General features: G+C 24.0%; 4 protein-coding genes across 4 annotated transcripts in view; all 4 read right to left on the reverse strand.

Annotated features, from left to right (window-relative positions):
• The window catches only part of LOC114129524 (uncharacterized), a 67,412-nt gene extending 63,816 nt beyond the window's left edge, over positions 1–3,596 (reverse strand). The window contains exon 1 of the mRNA XM_050208290.1: positions 3,208–3,596. The gene's annotated coding sequence lies outside the window, so the exon portion shown is untranslated. The remainder of the gene's footprint in view (positions 1–3,207) is intronic.
• Positions 3,597–7,870: 4,274 nt separating this feature from the next.
• LOC114129525 (flotillin-1) lies at positions 7,871–14,489 on the reverse strand. The gene is made up of 12 exons (XM_027994285.2): positions 14,332–14,489; positions 13,988–14,157; positions 12,952–13,027; positions 11,777–11,867; positions 11,010–11,153; positions 10,808–10,927; positions 10,305–10,435; positions 10,138–10,222; positions 9,672–9,859; positions 8,995–9,205; positions 8,736–8,905; positions 7,871–8,362 (listed from the first exon to the last, which is right to left on the reverse strand). The coding sequence occupies exons 2-12, from the start codon at positions 14,037–14,039 to the stop codon at positions 8,353–8,355; spliced, it is 1,278 nt and encodes a 425-aa protein (XP_027850086.1). The 5' UTR covers positions 14,040–14,157; positions 14,332–14,489; the 3' UTR covers positions 7,871–8,352.
• A 1,274-nt stretch (positions 14,490–15,763) lies between these two features.
• Positions 15,764–22,962, reverse strand: LOC114129523 (DNA repair endonuclease XPF). Its single transcript, XM_050200278.1, has 17 exons — positions 22,814–22,962; positions 22,405–22,593; positions 22,157–22,336; positions 21,909–22,089; positions 20,788–20,940; positions 20,611–20,724; positions 20,386–20,534; positions 20,082–20,236; positions 19,890–20,026; positions 19,566–19,796; positions 19,183–19,329; positions 18,985–19,122; positions 18,659–18,895; positions 18,422–18,595; positions 17,148–17,297; positions 16,871–16,966; positions 15,764–16,311 (listed from the first exon to the last, which is right to left on the reverse strand). The coding sequence occupies exons 2-17, from the start codon at positions 22,470–22,472 to the stop codon at positions 16,045–16,047; spliced, it is 2,577 nt and encodes an 858-aa protein (XP_050056235.1). The 5' UTR covers positions 22,473–22,593; positions 22,814–22,962; the 3' UTR covers positions 15,764–16,044.
• On the reverse strand, positions 22,802–25,601 carry LOC126549398 (UPF0669 protein C6orf120 homolog). The gene is made up of 3 exons (XM_050198477.1): positions 25,597–25,601; positions 24,074–24,196; positions 22,802–22,985 (listed from the first exon to the last, which is right to left on the reverse strand). Exons 1-3 carry the CDS (start codon positions 25,599–25,601, stop codon positions 22,802–22,804), a joined length of 312 nt encoding a protein of 103 aa, XP_050054434.1.
• Between the last annotated feature and the right edge of the window lie 46 nt (positions 25,602–25,647).

A 25,647-nucleotide genomic window follows, 5' to 3' on the forward strand; every position in this document is an offset into this window, starting at 1 on the left:
TCACTGTGTTGAAAACAAAGATGAACCATCTGAAAATATTTTATATTTAACTCAAAAATTGTTAAAATATATAACCCTACGTCTATAAATCAATAATGTTAATAACTATCAAATATTGAGTCTCTATGATTATTTTTTAAATTAAAATACTTAACTTTTATGTATGGATTTGCTTTGCCTTAAATTTAAATTGTTTTTTAATAGTATTCCTTCAACGTGCATTATAAATTAAATCATAAGCTTACAAATTATCATACTAAAAGTTTTCAATTGGCAATTGTATTAAATCATCAACTACAATTATACCAAGACTTAATTATGAAACTCTTAGAATACTCCTAATCAAAAAATTAGGGGAAAACATACTTTTTTACACGTAGATAAAGTACATAAAATAACATAGGACCTTATCGTTAAAAAGTGAATAATCAAAAAACTAACAAAATTTAATTTTTAAATTATTAGGTAAATAACTATACAAAAATCATAAGACTATACAACTTTTGTGATATCCAAAAATAGTATAGCATTTTTTTCTCAAGCTTGGGTAAAATATTATGATTCTGAAATTAAAAACGTGCAGTTGTTCAATTAAATTGAGGTCAATTGAGGTTAATATACTGTGCACATCAAAAACAGACATATAACATATACAATTATCAAAAAATAATATCTCTATAAGCTGACTTCTAATATCAGTTTTTATTATTGCATATAAATTATCATTCAAAATCGAATTACGGGGTGATTTTCTCAAACATATTTGACTGTAAGGTGTAAAAAAAAATTATATTTCTTGATATAGCTTTATATCTAGATAAGCTTTATAATTACCTAGCATAGTAAACAATTATAAAAAGTAAAAGTAAAATACATAATAAGTACCTATTCAAAAAAGAAGTTGTTAAATACTGTTTAATTTATTATAAATTATTGAAAATCAAAATACACGTTTAAGAAAAATAATAATTCAAATCAACAATATAAAAATAAAGTAAACTTAAAACTATACAATACGGTTTATTATTTTTAAAAACTATATACAATCAATATTATTGAAAAATACCTATTACTGTTAGGTATATGAAACATTTCATCTGAACTCTAACCAAAGATTGCGTTCAAAAACCAATAAAATTAAAAAATGATATTTTTGTTTTCGGAACGTTTTAACGAATTTTTGAACTTATAAAATGAATTTATTCCGCAACAGATTATTATGCATATTTAGTATATTATAAAACTAGGATCAATAAATTATAGTAATCAATAAATAAATAGCATGGTTATAACTCCGAAAAAAAGTCATTTTAAGTTTATATAACCTATAACTACTATACTTACCTACTAAAAATTAATAAAAAGTATAGGTACCTTTAAAATATTAAATAACAATATTTATAAACGCAGTAATAACCTATGAGTAGAAGCTATACAAAAGATGTAGTAAAAATATGACCATAAAATAGTAGATTTATATTATTAATAACAACGATACAGTGATACACCTGTTTTTTTATTGGCGTAATAAATATTTAAATCTTTTTCGTCGTTTTAATTTGACAGACCAACTAAACGTTATAGATACAAAAGAAATAAGAATAAACGTATAAAGATTAATTTGAATTAAACTCATATTAATGGTGTCAAAACGACTTATTGGATTAATTTATAACTGTATTGAACGATAGCCATATGAAAAAATAAATAATCATCAATCTCCCATTTCAACGATCATAAACAAAAACAATTATACAGTTAAAATTCGCATGCATCATAGAATGATGGGATTATGATCAGATAAAAACCTTATTCTAATCGCATTGAACTCTGATTTTTGCAAAAATCTAAGGATTAATTTTAAATAATGACAGAAAAATACATTTCAAAATCAAAATAATAATTGTGGTTATTTAGATTTTAGACATTTATTACAATTTTTAATAATTGACTTTTTAAATCAGAATCAAGTAAAAACTTTATAAAGTTTACATAATTCAATAAATAAAAATTATCGAAATTTGACTACTTATTTCATAAAACGCGAGAATTAATTTCATACCCTTAGTAATACCTATCAAGGTCCAAGGAAGTATTAATAATAAGTGTTAATGTTTCAGCTTGGTCAGATATCAAAATTATATATATAATAAAGGTTTTTGTCTTGTTAAGAGACCTCAAGTTTTACTTATATATACTATACTGTCATTTTATACTATAATAGAAAAAAAAATATAAATCCTAGATTCTCGATTATTGCAAGTATTATTATACGAGTAAAGAACATAATATAATATACGACAGCGGCATAATTAAAAATGGGTAATGAATCCGAGAAAACTGGAGATCTTTTGATTTTTAGCCTTCTTACCTCACCTGTTTGTAAAATCTTTAAAAAAAGACCTCATTTCACAGGTCTATTCGTGGTAAAGTTAAGGATTGTAGTACACTTTTTTAATATTATTCTGGAAGTCCGTTATTGTATTTAAGATTGTTTTTTACAAGTAGTATTCAAAACTTGTTAAAAAATAAACTAAATACCATCCTGGAATTTAAAATACAAAAGTCAATAAATAAGTAGGTTTTCCCTGATAAAACAATTTCAAACGTCCATAAATTGATTATATGGGGTTACACGTCTAGCTTTAAATCGAGAAGATAAAATATGTTCAACTGCAATTTAAATTTTAAATAATACTTAAAGTAAACTTGGTTTATTCAAATTGTTGTTTAATCATACTCTTCCGCTAAATTATAACTTAACTAGATAAGTACATGCTTTAATAGCACATTAAGTATAATAACTATTGTAAGAATGTTGATTTTAGAGTAATTACATAGAGTAATTTGCATATATTTTTTATAAGATACACAATATTTTCGATTGGTATTGTGTTGATATTTCACCAAAAACTCCATAAATACACACGTAAACATAAAACTTAACAAAAACATAAAATTCATTTATTTTCAATTATTTTATTGCTTAGTGCATACCTATCCTTAGTATACTTCGTGTTATTTGTTTAGTCTTAACATATAGCTTAAACATGAGGTCTATGCGTTCTAAACATCCCAAGGGTGGTAATCTAAATTTATAAATTAGATATTTTAATTGCTATCACTCCTTTCATAATGGTCCCTATATATGAATTAACCTGTCACGCTACCATGCACAAAAACGATTAATCAAATTTATATTTTTACCTTTACGTGGCCACCACGACCACCACTGGACTGTAGCCTCGCAGTCTACGTGGCCCCGTAAGCCATACGATTTCGCGCACGAGACTATACTACGAGACACTACAATTAAGGGTATGCAACAAACATTCCGAAATCTCGCAAACGCTTATAAGTTTGAGTATTAATATTTTAATGTTTCTCTCGCGCTTTATAGTTACGAAATCAAAATAGGCAGTGATTATTATTATTGTACCGTGATCGCTGACCAATAGATTATTTGGTTTCCGAGTTAAAATATTTTTTTAATTTTTACACTCTTAAATATCCCATTTCATACGGACGAACGACTGTTTGCACGCGACGAGAACACGACGACGAGTGTACCGCGGCGCGCGTGTTGCACGGCTATAGCGGACGGGAAAACTGACTACACCGAGACTATAGTAGCGGGAAAATCGGCGGTTTCCCCGCAGGTCACGTGACAAACGTTTCCTTTTTTCGTACCCGATTTTAACGACGCGATCGCATGACCACTACTATGTTGTGTGATGTTGTTTTTGTTTTGATTATTACTTTTTTTCCCCCGAAAAAAAAATCACACCACTAAATTAGCAATGTACAGCCACCGCCGACAGCTAAACTAAGTACACATACTATATTATTTATTGTAACTTCAAGTCATGAGAATAGCTGAGTTTGATTTTATTTTATTTAACATATTACTTTTAAGCCTCGAAAACTCATGCTTACACAAAAATGATCAAATTCCGAATTCGCGATTCTTGCAATGTACCTATTACTTCGAATTTTTTCCTACGTTTTAAAAAACCTCGAGTTACATAACATTGTAGCAACAATGTATGTAGTAGGTACCTAGTTCCATGTATATATTATTCATAATCAAAAAAGTACGTATTAACAATGAGGTAGGTATGCAACACACTTCGTTCTATTAAAAATCTAAAATAAAAATAATTCATACACAAAACTAAGATAAGTAATGACTAAACCCTATGTTCGAAATTAAATAAATAATTCAAACCCATAATATTGTATTAAAGTTGAAACAATTCTAACCTAACCTAACAGAATATAATCAATAAAAGCATATAAAAATAAAATTTTAAACGGACCAATAAGCAAGAAGAAGCGGTCACTGCGTCATCTATCCCCTTAATTCCAGCACTCGACTGTATATATCTATAGTACCGTTATTATTGTATAACACCTACGTGCTTTAATAATTATTATCACTCACATGCACGACGCATCCCAATTGATTGTCAGCGGCTGTCCAGGGGATGATAACGCTCTTCCCATTGATCACTTCAGAAACTTATTAGAGTGTAATAAAAAAAATATAATGTTAATATCATTGTCTTCATTTATTTTTACACCGAACTGTCGGAACTTATCACAATGACGCATTAACTGGTGGAAAAAAATATAATTAATTTGCTGCGTTAATTTAATTTGATGTTAATAATCATTGCTTACAAATTATATAGTTATATATAGTACTATATATATATAGTCTGTATCACCTACACTTTGACGCTTGTAGGTACGTTTTCTTTATAAGTACACACGACCATTTTAATTGTGGGTCTTATTACATTCAAAATTTCGTCTCCATCATTTTTATTTTTATCTATTAATTTATAGAAACCGAATTACTAATTATTGTAACTTCAAATTCGCACTGTACGTCTGAACCTATAATGAAAATATACATTATTGAGGTCATTAAATTTCCCTACGCACTATTATATACAACCAGGTAAAATGACCATTTATAATCCCGGATAGGCCACCACGATATTATCTATACCTACGTGTTGTAACTTGCACCTACCTGTCCTATATTATTAATAATTACCTATTATACTCCAAATTAAACAGAGTTATATATACGGCAGGTGTGCAATTTACGCTTAAATAAATGTCCCCTAGTTTTTTACGTTATATGGATGCCATAATATAATTGCCCTTAAAATAAGAATACTATTTATTATAAAATGTATACATTTATTGAACGGGATGAAAAAAAATTAACTCCAATATAACTTATGTTACTCCATGTTTACAAGCAAAACTAACTGCTTGACCACGTAGTTATGATGTACTTTTCAGTTATTAAAAATTACAAACATTCTAAAATAACTTGGACAATAAGTTTTTACAAAACGCCATTTTAAACATCAAATTACTTGTTATTTTTTGTGAAGTTCGTATTTGTATGAATGTATCCCTTTATTTTTTAATAACAAAGTTAAATTTTTATAATGGTATATTTATTACTTCAATATTATCTAAATTAAATGGCTTTAAAGGTATTATTTTATAAAAATAAACATTTTTGAATCTGTGAATATAATGAGTAGGTACCCAGTAGTAGGTATTATTTTCAATAGTTTCCTATGAAATAAGATTTTTTAAAGTGAATTTTAGAAAGCATAACATTTTTCTTACAAAATATTTTATTGTCCACACGTGTTTCATTTGATAGGGATGAGCGGTCACTTGGTAAATCACTCTATACTTGACTATTAGCTTCCAATCATAAATCGACGTATTCAGCTCATAATAGCTGCAGCTCTTGCAAGGAAATACGTTGCGATATTTACGCATATTCGAAAACAATACGGACTTATATAGGTATAACATGTCGTCATAAAAATCTAAACGACACGCAACACGAACGGTTTAGCGAAAGCTACAGAAAAATTAAAAATAAAACGATCATACGTTTACTCTGCCGCTAAAAAAACGGACAAACAGGGACAGACGAAATTATACCGTTATCAAAATCAAACGTTATCAATATTTTTTACTTTTGAATTTGCTCCATGAACCAAGAACTAACTTCTTATCTTATGATTTTCTCTAAGCTCGTATCAAATAATATAGTAGCTTAATAAAAGCTTATAATAACCACAAAAAAATACATTGATATTAAACTTAAAACTTAAGTAAAAGTAAATGTGAATTTAAGTTTACCTAATATCAATGAAAATTGGTACAAAACTGAAATCCATATACGATATACTTTATAGAATATCTATAACTATAGGACAATGGTGTACTTGAATAAAATCACATCGAATGATAATATATTCATACAGTGGCATAGCTAGGAACATTCAATGGGGGGATATATAATACAATATTATATAATAGTACATATAAATGAACTGTGGTTATTCAAAAACAAAAATAGTTTATAAATGTGTACATACATGTAGGACATAGGTATGTTGAATCGTCAAAAGTAATGACTTTAAAACAGCTCTAATATCTAACAAATAATTGCTCTCTGAAGTTCAGCAACAAAAAAAGTCAACGAAGAGATATCACCCCTAACCAACCACTGTGCACGTAGCTGTATTCATAAAATATGAAATAATAAAATGCACAAGGAGGACGTGGGATCATATATTATCTCGGTCATTCTATAATCTACAACATAGGGATTAGTGAAATTGCATTCAGCGCAACTAATCTTCTGTTATCAGCTTTATATTAGGTTAAATTAACCTATAATAGTATCCTTAAAAATAAAAACACTATCTGTCATTGTATGTCGGTTTCTTACGATAAAGGTACTTTAAATTTGAAGAGTTTTGATCATTAGAAAATCGCAATTTTTCATATACATATATAACTTGTCATAACTCACTTAAAAATTATTATAAGTCACTATCAGGAATTAGAATATCAATATACTTACCGAAAAATTGAATTAAACTTATAATGTATTAAATTTATCTATCCAGGACGCCGTGTCATCATTTTTATGCAACATATCTCGGAAAATTGTCGCAATATATTAAGTATTGCAGGTTTTATACATTAATTATATTAATTAATACAGTAAAAAAAAATCTCTTCTGAAAATATTTTTGAGTTCAGTATTTTAGTAACACTGACTACTGTGCGTTGTCTATATTGTGAGAATTGCTGCAACTTGAAACAACATTAAAGCAAATAATTCGATAATTGTATGCTAATACATTTATGTAATCTCTTTAGAACCAGTAAAAAAATTATGTATTAATGGAACAGATTTACAATTGTTACTCTATCTAATATTTTGATGGTAACTATAAAATAGTTATTTATTCAAAATAAGTTAAGTACTGGTTTTAACTTTCAATAACAAAATATAGTATTGTAGTAATATTATTTAGTATAAAAAGTTATATTATTATTGTCTAACTATAGAAAGTTTAAAATGGAATGTTCAAAATTATAATGATATAATTCAGTAGGAAAATTAAAAAATTCTTTAGCGTTTAAGTAGTAAGCTTTAAAATAAATTCATTAAATGTTAAAAAAAAAAACTTAAATTAAAATTGCAATTTTTTATTTTTTATATAAATTTTTCTTAATATTGTAAACTTATAAGGTAAAATAATAAAATGTTTATTTTAAAATATGATTTCTTTTTTATTTAATAATTTACTAGATACTTGATACATTTAGCCACTGTAATCAGGTATAGAATGTTCAAGCAATTTATATTATACCCACTGACTAACAAAGTTGACAATTGTGGATATATAAGCATACATAATGCAGTCAAGTATTTGATAAAAATATGATAATAATAACTCTTGGAATCAACAAACTTCACGAAAAAAAAAACAAAACAAAACAACAGTTAAATAAATAAAACGATCAATAAATAATATTAAATATTTTTTTATTTTAAATATATAAAAATGTACAATTTTAATGCATTATAACTTATTTTATTGGTATTACTAGTAGCTTTAAGCAAAACAAAATTGTAAGACATTTTGTACCGTAACCTGTTAAAATTTTATCAAAAGCAATAAAAAAGCATCAGACATTTTTTTATAGCAAATTAACTAATTCTATGTTTTATTGGAAGAATAATATATAATGTAAAATTGTTAAAAACTAATAATAATAGAAATAATAATTAATGATTGATCGTTAAAATATAGTAATGAAATAAGGAAAATGAATATAAAGGGTATTTTTGCATACCATAATGTAAAACATTAAGCAATTGATTAATTATAAAGGATAAATAATAATATTTTTTATTTACTTGATGAGCATTGGAAGACAATTAAAGATAAGCATAAAAAAAAAACAATGATACTAATAAATTGATCGAATTTCCAGCCCATTTTCTTACATATTCCTGTTACAAGATAAAATAAATAAATAAATATAAATACATATATTAATATTATGGTTATACAATTAGGTTTAAAATATAATAAATTAATGTATTATTATTTTTTTTGATTTAAATAATTAAATTCACAAAACTAAAGTTTGATTTAAATTTTTTTGGAAGATGTTATTTTTAAATTTAAAATTATACATCATAAACTGAATATAATAAATATAATATATATTTAAACATATTATTTATGTGTATTCATATTTAATACAAATTTTGATATGTCTAAAAAATCTATTTCAAATGATTAATTAAATTAAATTAATAATTTACACATGAGTAATGACAATTTTAATATTTTTATTTTACTTAATTCCAAAAAACTTACATGACATCATTTATTTTAACTCCAGTTAAAGTAGTTACCATTTCAGGCACTTTATTAACAATTTGAATAATTTCATTTGTCAATCTAACAGCCCCAACATCCCCATCACCACTAGCCACCATTGTAACTTTTTTGGTATTTTCAAAAGGAGCTGCAACTTCAGCAGCAAGCTAAAATTAAATATAAAAAAAAATATAACTTTATATGAGAATTATTTAATTATTTATGTGAAATTTATTTCAGAATGTAACATATTCACCTTTGGTAATGCTTCGAGAACCATATTAATAATAGCAGCTTTTTTATATTCTCTCCATGCTTCTGCTTTTTTCATTGCTTGTTCTGCATCAGCTTTGGCTTTTGCTTGGATAGCAAATGATTCTGCTTCTCCCTTAAGTCTGAGTGTCTCAGCCTCAGCTTCAGCTTCCAGTATAATTCGAGTTCTATTTGCTTGAGCCAATTTCTCTAATCTATTTTCATTAACAAAACTAGGTTAATAAGTAATTTAAAACATCTTAATTGGTAATATTTAAAATATATAAAGAATAGTTAACATATCAAATAAAATTCAATAAACTAATAAGCTAAACATATAAACAAAAATACCTATATTAATGCCAATATTTACTGTATCCTCGAGTGTAGTCACCAATTATTGTCAAAATTTTATTTAAGTTTTAATCAGTACTAACCTCTCTCTCATAAAATATAAATATAACTGAGTAATTAAAAAATACTGTTATATTAAAAATAAAAAAATTCCTAATTCAATTATCTATGATTGTACTGACATTTTAAACAATAAAAGAAACTACATAAAAATTTCAAAATGTTGGTATCCCAAAAATAAATTTAAAAAAAATATCTTGAAAAATCTTATATTTCATCTTTCTAATTAAATTGCAACTAACATTTTAAGTTGAAACATTATATTACCGGAATTTCTCAGCTTCAGCTGGTCTTCTTATGGTAGCTTCTAATTCACGTTCTCGCCTTTGAATTTCTTGTTCTTGGACAGCAATTTGTTGTGTTCTTTCCACAACATCAATTTGCATTTGTTCCTCTTTTATGCGTTGCTTTGTTTTTGCAGCTTGAAGTTCAAAAGCTAATTCTGCTTCAGCTTTCTAAAATATTTAAATTTCATTTAATACATTATAATATTATTATTATTAAATTATTTATTTTATAAATGTAAATATAATTATATAACTATGTTCCATGAAAATTAAATTGTCAATGAGCAAACCCAAAACTTTAAAAATCATAATAAATAAGAACTTAGTTCACGTTCTAATTCATTTCTTGAAAATTGAACTCGTTCATGTAAAGTTCGCACAATATGAACACGTTCTTTCCCATCACTGATATATTTATAATTGATATATTGTAACACATATTATACCTTTGTTTGAATTTCTACATCATATGCTGCTTTTTTAAGTTCAAAATCTCTTTGAGCTTTTGCTATTTCTGTATCATTGATCAACCTGTAAAACAAAAAAAATTGAATAATATTTTAACAATTTATTAAACTACCAAAATATTATAATTATATAAAAAAGGTATTACTTGGCTGCCATCCTTTCTTCTTCTGCCATAGCTTCTTTAATCGTTGTTTCTCTTTTTGCTTCTGCTTCTCCTATACGAGCATCACGTTTAACTTCCGCAGTTCTTGCCAACCCAAGTGCTTTAAGATAACCCTAAATATAGTAATTAATTAAAAATTCAATTCAATAAAAACTAAAAATAGTGTATAAAATAAGTACAGGCCATTGTTACATCATTCAAGTTAGACTTAGTAATAAGTGATTAATATAAAATAGTAATAATATAATATATTGATGATCAAAAATATATTTCTGTGTTTAAAAATATTTACTGATACATGTTTTAAATATAAATAATTTGAATATACCACAAAATATTTTCTTGTCTAAGGAATAAATAAAAATATACATTTTGTATTTTGAGAAACAAAAACAAAATATACTTAATATTAAAAACAGTATACACAATTAAAATCTACTACTGAAATTACTATAAAAAATATTTAAAAAGTAAATATATCTTACCTCTTCATCTCTTATATCTTTTATTGTATATGACACAACCGTTATACCCATGTTAACTAAATCTGAAGAAGCGACTTCAAATACTTGTTTGCTAAATTTTTTACGATCTTTATAAATTTCCTGGAATAATAAATGCAAAAATAATTTCTATTTCATATATTCTATTTATATAAAATTAATAGACATAATTAAATAAACAAACCTCTACAGTCATAGAACCCATGATTGCTCTTTGATGACCTTCAAGAGTATGCAAAGCAATTTCATGTATCTCTTCTTTGGGTTTACCCAAAAACTGCTCACACGCTGTTAAAAGCATTTCTTCATTTTGCCCTTGTATTTTTACCTAAAAACATTTAAGTAATTAATGATTTAAGTACACTTATATTAAAAAGAAACATCTTACTTTATTAAGTCAAAACCTTAGTAATTTTTTTTATAAATATTTTTAGTTCATACTTGGTTGTAATTAGATAATTAAATGAAAAATAACAATTTTAATTATTTTGTTGTAATTTTTAAATACTTGAAATTTTGTATATTAATGTTTGATTTAATGTATATTATTATATTTTACACGCAAAAACATTTTCAATGCAATGTTTTCGGTAAAATTTAATTCAATCAATTATATTACTGATAATAAAATTAAGTATTTAACAAAACAAACATTTTCAAAATTAAAATCTTCTAAGCATCCATAATTTATTAAGACTTTTTAAACATTTTAGTTCAAATAAAAAATAGGAAACTTCTTCTTTCGGCATTGTTGGTAAAATCAGAAAAAAATAGTACGACACAAAATCACACACACAGCACATTTTTAATAAATTGTATATTATTATTACCTAATAATCTATATTGTATTTCTACATTTTAATTGTTATGGACTGTTTGTTTTAATTTTTAACTTATAATAGTTTATGCTAGTAACTAAAAAAATAATAAAAATAAAAAAATATACATTACCTGAGCTATACCAGTGACAGATAAAGGCACACCTTGGATAGTATATACCTTGGGACTATCAACTTGTATTGTCATAGTGTTCAAACAAATTCTAAAAATATTTAAAATGAATTAATAAAGCAATCAGCACATAACAATATTAAAATCATAACATATCAATTACCATTACATTAAATTGAAAATTGAGTAAATACATTGAAAAATTAGTAATACATTAACTAATATATTCTCATCTTTGTACACTATCTAAACTAAGATTTATATATTAGCAAATTAATTATAATAATACCTATAGAAAATGTATGTTTAGTATTGAATGTGGATACTGGATAAATTGGAAAATTTTGTCAAAGAGTTTTTGTCCATTCAGTAAGAATAAATGGGGAAATGTATTCATTTTTTATAGTTAACAGTTTTATTCCTATAGAAGAATCAGTGGCATGCTCAGAGTTTTTGAAAGAAGGTATAAATATAAATTTATGAATATTCTCAAACTATAAGTATAATAATAAAAAATATATATGTGGTTGGGAGATGTAAAGAGAATTTAGGTATATATTACCTATGTATGTTAATATTTATCAATAAATAACATTTTGACGTAAGTCACCTCGTGATGCAGATAAATATCCTTTCAAAATTTTAATAATAAAAAATAATAAATCAATAGAAAAAGCTAAGAGAGGTATGAACAAGTTTTTTTTTATTTATATTTAATTACGACCTTAATATGTATATATATATTACTAATTGTTACGTTATCTTCCATAATTTATAAATTACTGTTGGGAATTTTTGTGTATTAAACATAATTCAATATTATTATAGTAAAGGTGCATGATGTCAAAAAATAGTATGAAATGTACCTCAAAAAGTTGAGAACTCTTGATTTATTATATAGATTATTATTTTTTAGACTCAGCTAATATACTTTAATTACTTAATGTTTTAATGTACTTAATTTACTTTATATATAATAAAACACTTTATTTTCATTTATATTTAATTAAAATCTTAATAATTTAATTTAATATTATGTTATGTATTATCTATAAATGTATTGTATAGTAACTAATTTCATTCATACTTTTCATCCAATACTCGCCCTATAAGACATGAGTACATGACAAAAAATATTTTTCTAAAGATAAAATGTACATAAATAATATATTTACCTCTGGCAATATTGTATAACGGGCCAAACAAATGCTCTTCCACCAGGTACCAAATTTGGTTTACCATAACAAAATCCTAAAAACAAAAATAAATTGTTATTTCAATTTTTTTAGTTTTAAGTCCTATATTGCAATACAGTGCCAAAGTAGGCTTTTTAAAGGCAATTTCCACAAGACAAAATGATTAGGTGGATAGTAAGTGATGGATTTAATATAGGTAATAAAATGTTTATAATAATAATATGTATACAATTGAGTAAAATAATTATAAATAAATTAAAAGCAGTGAGTGCATTATCAATTAGTAGTTTGCATGAGCGCCGCGAGGGGGTTGCAAGGGGATGCATTTGCATCCCCCTGGCTTTTCAAAAAAAAATTTAAAAAATTGAATGATATTTTATAATATAATATTTATAATATCAAACAATAATAATATAATATAAAATAATTGCTAATAGTATATAATACATATTATTAGAATTAGAAATCACCGTATACCTACTATGGAAAATGCACCCCCCTGATTAAATTCCTGGCGGCGCCTATGGTAGTTTGCCTCAGGTTTGAATATTGTTCAGTATACTACTACTATGTTCTATTACAAAAAACTTTTTTTTTTTATGATTCCTATCATCCTTTTCTCCATGCCATTGTATAAGTTCTCACTAAAACCAAAACTACACAATAAATACTTTTAACAATGGTCTATTTCTATACTCTATGCAATCACATACATCCATTAATTTTTAATCTGCAATATTTATCTCAAATAATTCTCATGTTTAAAAAAATTAATGTGTTGGGTAAATAAAGAGTATTAAGGTTTAATGTATTTTATTGTTCATATAACTTAAATTGAAGTATCTACATTAACATATCTTAAACTAACATTATGTTTAAAGTATCAATAAAAAAGCAGCCATAAGCACTAAATTTAGGTACTATATAAATTAATAAAAGAATAATAATAAATATAAATTATAATAAAATAACAAAATCAAACAAAATACAATTAATTGAAAAATATTTAAATTACCTGATATAACAAGAGCCTCATTGGGACCACAAGTAACAAAACCCCAAGTCATTTTTGCAGATATTTAGATTCAGTGCAACATAAACATAAAATATAATATCGAATAAAACAGTCACATTACTATATCCAACAGGACTATAAATAATTAACCAGCATAAACTGCATACGAACTATAAAGTACAAACTAGTCAATGAACGATTTATGATGAAAAATTAATAATTTTATTGTTAATCAATTTCAGTAATTTGTTCTAAAAAATATATATATATATATAATTGATCATTATAAATATACCAAACAAAATATAAATTACGAACAATCTGACAATGATATCTCTAAATACCTAAGTCAATATGAATAACACATTTTTGACAAGTAAAATAATAAATTAAAAGACAACAACACACTAGGTGTATAATAATACTAAATACTAAATAGTATTATTTATTATTATAGTAAACAATTCAATAAATATATTGTTGTTTTTTATGTCATAAACGATAAACGGTCCTCAAACCCCTTCCATAAACTATAAAATAAAGTGCACAAGGTACTAACATATTCGCGGTTCTGGTTTAGGTGACGTCATACGTAATAAACACAAACTGATCTATAACGATATGAAGTATGAACAGCCCCTCCCCATACACCACCCCTCCTACCAATCAATGTGATGCATTGTTAGAGAGAGATAGAGCAAAGTTTATGATTTCAATGGAAGAAAAATTGAAAAACCATGGACAAATTAATGCAATTTGTGTAAAGTACCCACGAGTAAAAGTTAAAAAGTTCTATTTATTTTTATTCGTCTAAGTACCAAGCATAGCCATATATATTTTTAATTTGTCATGGTAATAACTAGTAAGTGCTAAGCACTGCAACATTCATGACTATGTTACACGAATATTAATTCCAATAAATACTTGTTCCAAATAGTCATCGGATTATCGGAACAAATATTCGTTGAGACAAATGTGATTTAATCTATTCTGTGTTTAAACCAAGGTACTCAGGGAATGTGAAGAAAGACGTTTTTGTAATAATTTATCCATAAGAAAAGAAGTTCATTGAATTTTAACAAAACGTTTTGGTACAGACATTGTAAGAAAAACTTATTGGAACAAATAGAAGTATCTAACAATTATTTTGATATAAAATGTTCCAATAAATATTAAGAAAATAATTTTCAAAAATTCTAACATTAAATATGTATAAAAATATATTAGACTTTAGGAGTAGGTATGTATTCTTAATATTTTTAAATAAGACATGAAACATTTAAGAGGAATATTGTATTAAATTTAAAAGCTTTTTGTCCAAAAATAAAAAAAAAACTAATGGCTAATAGACAAACCACACACCTATATAAATTATAAATACTATAAATTACTTAGATTTATCATCTACAGTCATTAGTCTAATAATGAGTTTAAGTAATTGTGTAGAAAAAAATATTTAAAATATAACCAACAATATTGAGCTTATTGAATATAAAAATCAATGATATTTTAAAAATTATCAAACGTCATACTCAATATCTTATAAATACATACATTTACCATAGGGGTAAATACTTCAAAATTTAGTGGGAGGAAGAAGTTGGAGCTCTAGATTCGAACTGGACTATTTTAAAGATTTTCTAGTATTAAAAATGTTATAAATATAATTTTTTTTTTTTAGTTTGTGGAAGGGGGAAACAGTTAAGAGGATTAGCCTATCAAGTCTCTTCTACTATTTTTGCGCCGATGGCAGTCGCAGTTTTAAAGAAATAAAAAAGGTAAGAAAAAAATGAATTATAATATTATAATCAGTATTTTTAGATGTTAAGATATACATATCATAATATAATATCAACAAATAATACAAATATGTGGCACTACTAAAAGTTATGTAGCTATTAAATAAATACTTAACCAATTGTTATAGAAAAAAAAAATAAACAAATTATAGCTTTTTTCTAAATAAATGTACAAAATGTTGATGTATGATATATTATAATTTAATTTTTTTATTAAAGATAGATAAATATAAGCATAAGAAATACATATTTGTTTGACTATTTTGAATTTGTATGTTTAAATCGTTTTTTATTCATTGTTGCACGAAAACCTTTATTCGATTGAGGTTTAGCACTAGATTGTTCATTAGTTGATTTTAGTTTTTTATGAAGTGCATTGTACAAAGTTTCTGCATCTTGAGAGTTACCAGTGATTGTTTTTAATTCTTGTAATGACATTTTCAACATATGTGTAAGTGACTGTCCTTTATTCAATAAGTTTAATATATTTTGAGTAGTTACACCAGGTAATTTACTCATGAAATCCTAAAAACAATTTTAAATTTTTATAAATATATTACTTATTAATAAATTATATAAAATGATATAATTTTTATCTATTATAAATTAAAATATTGAAGCAAGTAAAGTAAAAAGCAGCTAGTAAAATACCCTATTTTCTACATTAGGTACCAGTTAAATAATTTAATGGTAAAAGGAGCAATTTGATTTACATCATCTAAAGTGAAATTGAGATTTTAGAAAGTTATAATAACAACATAAATATCTTAACTTTTAAATTAAAATTTTAAATTGTCTATATTAAATTTAATTTCTTTAATTAAGTACTTCAAACCTAACAACATTATTTGTTTTAGTTGCTTCTGGAAATATTAATTTTCGAGAGTACTGAATTTGGAATCACTACCATTAATATGTATATTAAAGTAAGTATGTGAAATAAACAAATGAGTCGATTAAAAAAAATTAAGTATATACTAACAATAGATGGATACTTGATCAAAAATCATAACCAATATTATAATATACAATTTACATAACCTAACTTGTTTAATAATTATAAATTATTATTTTTATTATTAACCTTAATAATTGCATTATATATTTCCTCATCAAAATTTTGTCCGGCCTCTAAACCAACTGCACCAGCTTCTGATGATATTGGCTGACTTTTTCCTTCCTATATAAAAACAATTAATATAAGTAAATATATAAAACTACGGATCTCTAATAAATTCACTAATTAAATAACTGAGTTGACAAAGGTAATATTTTAAATTATTAAATAAGTTATTCCTCATGATAAACAAAATATAAATTTAATTAAAATTACAAATATTTAATTTGACACTAAAAATGACCTTAAGTTCTTGAAAAAGTTCTGCTGTAGCAAAAGGACTAGGAGACCATACTAATCGAAGCTTTGGAAAATGTAAAGTTAACAGTTGCAACTTAGAAGTAATGTCATTTCGATGACTGGTTGTCATATCTTTGCTAAGATAAAATCTTCCCTGAAAAATATACTTGAATTTAGTTATTATTTACATATTAAGATTATTTTATTTAGATATAAATATAAAAATAATATAGTTTATAACATTACAAATTATAATTTACAATAAATCTTTGGGGACATTCAAAACTTATTATGTCTAATATAGATACTTAATATGTTGATAACGAATAGTGGACGTTTCGTCCCTAGCAATTATTAAGAAAGAAAGTTTTTTCACAACAATTTATAAGCCATAGGACGTTCGGTCCACGGCATACTTTGATAATCTAAAGACAATTAGATGTTTAAATGACAATACTACAAAATATACAAATACATAATCAATAATCATACAATATAATATTAAGTCAACACAAAATGTCATAAAAGTGAATAAGATGATTAATAATTGCTGGTGACGAAACATCCATGAACTGGTTTTTTTTATGGTGATGAAACGGAGGGGGAAAAACGTCCGTTTACCATTGATAACACATGGCCTATAAGTTAAATATAATCAGTATTTTTTTATGGTTTTGTAATATATTTTATCATATTATTAGTGATTTAAAAACAATTTTTTTAATTCTAACTTCAAATTCCAATAAAAATTGTTTGTGGATTTATGTTCGACTTTATTTTTTATTAATACAACATAAGGTTCCTATACCTTACAATACATTTTTAAACATTTTGATGAAGTTAAATTTTTTTATTGACATTTTAAAATCTATAAATAACTCAGAATAAAAATACTTTATATATTACATCATACATAGAAAATTATAATATAAACACTGAATATTTCAAGTTTCTGTGATTATTCGTTCTTAAATTATAACAAAGTGAAGAAATCAATTTTTTCAAAAAGTGGTTTATTGTAAAAATTCTTGTTTTTCCTAATTTTTTTAATTGTTTCTCTTTATGAAGAAAAATACTGGAAAATTTTATTTTTGAATTTCCAAAAGTACCAACTAGATTTAATTTACTACTGGAAATTATTCTATGTTAAAAATTGAAAAGTTTTACAGAACAAAAACGGGAAAACAGATAAAAAAACATACATCACGGTAAAATCAATACATTTATCATTCCGTTTAATAATTTAAGTATATAAACATAACAAAGAAAGAAAATTACCTGTAAATCAAAAGGTTTGTTTTGATCAAACTCAATAAGTAATATTGGCTTTGTATAATAACGACACATCATTAATGCTTGATGATATAATCTACCAGATTTTAAAGAACCAATCAAATCATCAATACTTTTTCGTTCTACACACATTTCTGGTGTCAAAATGTAATCACCAACCTAAACAAAATATTTAAATTGATACACAAAAAAAAAATGTAATATTTTCATGATATAAATTACTTGTAAAGTGACTGGATCTATGTCAATGCCACGGCGATGAAGTAACACAGGCAAATCAGATCTAAATTCCCGCATATCAACAATAACTTTAGGTGTATCTTTTTTAATATGCTTTTCATCTGGTTTATATGATTTATCATCATCATCCAACATTTCTGAAGGATGAACACCTAAATCACGAGTTAGTTCAGGACAATCTTCATCTTTGCCATCTTGACCTTTGGGAATAACCATTACCTAAATTTAAAATAAAAGTAATAAAAATATAACAGAGTAGAATAATAATAATAATAATGTAATATATTTAGTATTTAAATCACACATACTGCTTTTTCTTTGATTAGAAAATCAAAAAGTAATTTTTCTCTTCTGAGAGTTGTTAAATAAGCTTGTTCTTCGGTGGATCCTCCAAATATTAAAAAATAAACAACTAACTTATATTTTGCATCAGAATTTTGAAAAACCTATAAAATAATATTTATTTATCAAAATAATATAATTATACTAAAAATAATAAGTTTTACTTCAATTTGTCTAACTGCCGTCATATTTGCATCATACATAACAATATACTTAGGTTGTAACTCTCTAAGTGTGCGAGGAAGAGATAAAAAATCTCCATCTTTTTTATACTGCTGTAATACTATTATTGGTTCTTTTAACGTTTCATTCTAAAACAAATAATATTTTTTATTATGATGATAATTTATTGTAAATCATATACAAATTATTCATACATAAAATATATTATTAAATAAATAAAAATAAAAATATTTATCATATAATATGTGTTAAGTATGCATTACATAATTAAATTAATAATTAATAAGTTTGGCATTTTTCATACTATTTATTTGAATAGATGAACAATATAGAAAAAAAATAATAAAATAAAATTATTGTATACCTGAGTTTCATTAGCACATTCGGTGAATGTCAATCCATCTTCATTTTTACTTTGAGTTAAAGTGAAACAGTTATTTAAATCATTTTCATCCAATTCCTCATCATTATTTGAATTTTCATTTACTTCCAATTCTTCATTAGTTGTATCCTTTTGTGTGGATATTATTGGCTTATCTTTAATATGTGTTTTATACAAATTTAAAAGTAAAGCATCTGCTCCTTGGACGAGTAACTATATAAACATCAAGTCATCCATTATAATCATAATATTTTGTATACTGTACTAATGATATATTTGGTAAAAAATAAATACTAATTCTATTACATTTTTTAACTGGCAACATGTTTTTGCAGATTGTACAAGTACTAATACAATTTCACCATTATCTTTTGAACTTTGTCCAATTTCTTTTAAAATTTCTGTCAATCCTCCCCATTTGGGATTATGTTCTGGACAAATTTCTAAATAAAATAATATTCAGTAGGTAATAACATTTATTAATAAATTGTAAAATACCTTTTTTAGAATTAAATAAACGGCGTTTAGCAGTAATAAATAATGTTTCTGCAGCATCAAGTAACAACCATCCTGAACTACGATGTACATAATCAACAGAAGAATAATTAGATAACATGGATTGAAATCGAACAGAATCTAATGATGTGACAGATCTAAAACATGCATATTAAATAACAATTTTTAATATAAATAATGAAAATGTAAACAAAATTTTTTAAAATAATAACATATCATTTTAAAAATAGATAGAAATAATATAAAATAATATTCCTGGAATATATATTTATATTTGTACACTTACATCATTAAATTTCGTAAAAGTTTAAGGTCAGAAACTAATTGCTTTGTTGTGCTACTTAATCTATGCCATATTGGGTTTAATTGTGTTTGTAATATTTTATGAAAACATTTTGATAAACTATTTTCAACAGTAATTTCTTCAGTGTCAAGCTATACATAAAATAATATTAAGTGAAAAGTATCTATTAAAATAATAAAATAAAACTTTAACAGAAAAAATACCCACTGAAGGATTAAGTCTCTTTAATTCTTTAATTGAATAATTTATAAGATCAAGTAAAGATGTTTGGATTTCCATCATTGCAGGTGTTAATTCTACATGTAACTCAATGACTTCAGGCTAAAATTATAAATAAATTAAAAATCAAAAATAATCAATTATAATAGAATTTTGAAATATTACATTTATTTTATCTAAACTTGACTTAACAGCAAGATGAAATCTGGGCCAAAGATATAATTTAGGAACAAACAAAGTTTTCATAATTCTTTCAATTTTAGTAAACCCATAAGTGAATGTTTGCGAGGAAGCTGAAAAAGCTTTAATAAATCCAGTCTGAAAAAAAATCATTAAAATTTACATTTAAATGTTAATATAGCCGGAAAATGATAGAAACTAAAAATAACAACATACCCATTAAAAAATATTAAATATGCAAAAAATGTATTCATTTTAAGATAATGTACTGAGTAATAAGTATACAAAAAAATTTAAATATTTATAACATGTAGTTATATAACATTATATTTAAAAATTAACCGACATGAGAAAACTACACTGTCAAACTATAGATATTAGAAGGAAGGAAACATCAATTTTATTAAAATAAATAAATAAATAATTTTTTCCTAAAAATTTGCAAAAATATGTATTTTAAATTAGTGTTTTTGAACTTATCATTGATTAAAAGGATTTATTGTTTAGTCTGCTATAAATTAAGAACATAGGTACAGAAAAATATGCAACTTATAAAGCTTCTAAGCTCTAGTAAGTTATAAAATAATTTTTGATATTCAAATATACTCAAATTTAGTCAGCTTTTTTGCTAAGCAATAAATATAAAGAATAATAAAACTACCTAGAATTTAAGGGGTTACCATAACCACATGTCCACATTTAATTTTTCAATCATTTTATTCTAAAAACGAATTATAAGTAAGGGCCAGATACCCAGATTTATATTATCTTAAAACAAATACAATATGATGCTAATACTCTCTAAAAAATCTTCAAATGTTCACATTATATTCTCTTAGAAATTTAAAAAATATGGAAAAAATAATCAATAAGTAAATAATATTAATGTATGCTTTAATATGCAATTTTTTTTCTACAATATTCCTTTAATCAATTACTAAGATATTAAACTTGCATATTAAAATGCAATAATATTGTAATTAAGTAAGAGTATTAAAATAAATATTATTACAGTAATAACAGTTAATTGGTTTTTAAACTATTAATAAAAGTGCAGTGATTTTAGTCCAAAATTACTAGCTTAATACATAATTATACTTATATACTTTGTTTTCCATACGATACAATCTTAAAGCAAATGCTTCTTGACAAGATTCTAAAATATTATGAGCTCGGCAAACCAAAATTCCAGTTATTTGAGGCGTAGGAATTCTATGTTTTAAAAGATCCACAACTAATATTCTGGATGATACAAATAATACTCCACCTTGAAGATAAATTTTTTCTCTAAAAAATTAATATAAAATGATATGAAATAAATGTATATCAATGTTATAATATATAAATGAAATACCTTTCAGCTATTGAAGTGTCAGCAGATAATATTTTTGGTAATGGTTTAATACCATCTTTTTTTAATTGAGTAATCCAAAAATCTTCTTCAGGACTAGATGAACCAATAACTAATACTAAGTTACCAGGGTCACAGAACACTTTAATTATGTTCAATATCACAGTTTCTAATCCAAGGCCCCTACACAAATATTTTATAATTAAATAATATATTTGTATTATTAAATATAAAACATATGTTAAATTTACTTAGCACATATTACTAGGCCATCCTCATGTAAAACATCCAGAAACATTTGATTTTCATAAGGAAGCATTTTGTTTAGTTATTAATGTTCATAAAAATAATACTTGTATGATGATACTAATAAAATTCCAAATTGATTGTAAAGGTATACCAAATAAATCGATCACCTGTTCAGCCTTTTCATTAATTTCCTTAAATAATAATGATAATAATTAATATATTATTTGTACTAAGTACTCAGTAAGAACATTTTACAACAAAAACTATTTTTTTTTTTAATTAAATTAAATTTTTGATTTCTAATGAAACATATGAAATATTATTAAAATTTATCTTAACAAGTATTTACAATAGTTGTTTTTTTTTTTTTGAAATAATACAACAGACATTTAATTCAATTTAATTTCTTACATCATTGTCTTCATCATTATTTATTGATTGAGTTTCGTTTCCTTCTTCTGATTCAAACAAATTCAAGTTAAATTCTTCACCAGGGTTTGAATTTTGAATTATGTCTAATGTATAGCTGGTAATTTCATAAGAAGGGTGACCATAAATACCAAGATAAATGGGTCGCTTAAACCTATAATAAATAAATTTAATAAGTAAAAAATAAGTTAATTAAATTTATATTTAATTACTAATGTACATTTTATAAAAATAGATGAAAAAATAAAAGTATTTTATTATCAAAGATATTTATTATGAAACAAGAAAAAATACTATATTAAATAATAACAATACATTCTATTGATCCCAAATACTTGGTAATGTTACATGAGATTTTGATATTTTATTTGTTATATTTCAATTAATAAAATCTTATATTTTAAGAAAATATAAAAGGATATTTGACTAATTATTTAATGCCTTTTAATACTTATTAAATTAATAAAATATAATGATATACATCTATATTTGAATTGTATTTAAGATTCTAACTTCTGAAATTATACAATTAATTTAAATAAATCTTGTTAATTTATAAAATGATGCTAATACAATTTATAATAGTATTAAAAATAAAAAAATTATGAATATAACTATTAATTTGAACTAAATATTTAAATATAAATGCCTTGGCAAATTATTAAAATTCATTCAGTTTTAAATTATTGAATTGCATAATCTAAAGAAATGATTTATTTTTTTATACAAAACTTTAAAAATAAATTATTTATAATTTTTATTACTCTAAATTAATCACTAATTTAAAATTTAATTTATAATTGTTGTTAATTAATTGTTTTTTACTTACATAGAAGAAATAAAAACACGTTAGTTTTTTTGCTTACTTTTCACTTAAAATAGCAAATTAACAATATGTAGTTCATAGGAACAGATTATGATTGGGAAAAGGAAAAAATAAAAATCAGAAATTTCTCATTTTTATGACAACAATTTTAGTGAAAAGATATGTGTCATAAATAAGCGTATGATAAATATATTGGTACAATATAAAACTTTATACAATAAGAAAAAAACATTAATACTTATATTTACATCAACATGGCTCCCCATGATCAAACATTGAAAAAAACATTTATAATAAGCATTGTTTGTCAAGAAGTTAAACACAATTCAGAAAAATAATTTTTAAACATACTAAGTTACAATCCTATTTACAAACTTAACATACATATGAAATGAGGTATTTATTGTTAATATTACCATTTAGGTATATGAAGAATATCAATTCCACATGTAGTAGATTGAAGGCAATATGTATCTGGATCAAAAGTAGGATGATGTGAAATATGAGGCTGTGATACGTACAAATCAGCGTCCCCTTCTCTAAATTAAAATAAATATATTTTAATATACTAATATATTAGTATAACATGTTAAGAACCACTTACTCTGATATTAATATAATAGAAATATATCCTCTGTTTTGTAGTGTATAATATGAAAAATTATTCTTTGAAACAATACCAGTGATTGAGTGTAGAAGAATGTTCTGGTAAGAACTTGTAGACGACACTAATATCAACACTAAAAGCTGAAAAACAAATAATTTTCTTTTGTTTCCTAACTAGAATGTTAAGCATAACTACAAAATATTGATTATACTAGTTACACAACATAAGTCTTAAACATAAAAGGAATACAAAGTATATAGGTAGGTAAACAGTTTATTTTTGATTAAAAATGTTTAATAAGTTATTTTCTACTATAAATACTGATTTTTTTTTTAAGATCTGTAAAATATATAAATTTACATAAAACTATAAGTATTCAAAACTAATTTTAAAAAATACACTTAAATATACTAATAGAAAACATTTTCAAATTTGTAAAATTATTAAAAATGTATAGTCTTTTTTAATTTTACTTCATAAATAATTATAATATAAATTAGATTTGAAAATATTAAATACTTTCAGATTTAAAATCTGAGTTTATTTTTTATTTTTTTAATGATATTAAGAAATATTGATTATCAAGTATTAAGTATATTTAATTTAACAGGTACTTATTACTTATAAAGTTATAAATAAGAAATTTTAAGTTTAGTATTTTAAATTGCAGATAATTTTTACATTCTATACAATATTTTGCATAATTTTCACTGTACACAGACCCGGAAATTGAAAAAAAATTCTCACTCAATAAAAATATTATCAGAAAGGGAGGTGTTTTAGAGTTCTTTGTGATAAAAAATTCTATAAAATTAACAAACTCTATTTAGTTTTTATGATATACCATATTCTTTTAAAAATAAGTTAAATTTTATTTAATAGGTGTTTATTTTCACCATAAAATATAGCTATGTTTTCTATACTTTATTTTAAATTTAATAATTACAAGACTTATAAAGTACTTAATTTTATACATCAATAATTATAAGTATATATATATATATATATATATATATGCCATAAAAGTAGTAATTTTGTTTTAGTCAATATTTTAAAAATATTATTGGAATATTTTCTTCTTCGATAGATTTTATTCTGAGGATTTTGATTCCGCAATTTTCAGAATCCACTAATTTGATATTAATAGTTTAAAAGTCTATTTATCTTGCAAAAATACTAACAAAGATTATTGGGATTAAACTTTTAAAATGGTATTTATTCCCAAATTAAAACATTTCATACTTCATTATTTTATATTTCTGATCAAGAAAATCACATCAGTTATCTAGATTTTTTATGAATATTAGTGAATAATTTTCTACATACTCTCACTTCATTCCTGATAATCATTAAAATCAAATATGTATTATACATCTATACATA

This window comes from Aphis gossypii, chromosome 1, assembly GCF_020184175.1.
Source record: "Aphis gossypii isolate Hap1 chromosome 1, ASM2018417v2, whole genome shotgun sequence".
Classification (NCBI taxonomy): domain Eukaryota; kingdom Metazoa; phylum Arthropoda; class Insecta; order Hemiptera; family Aphididae; genus Aphis; species Aphis gossypii.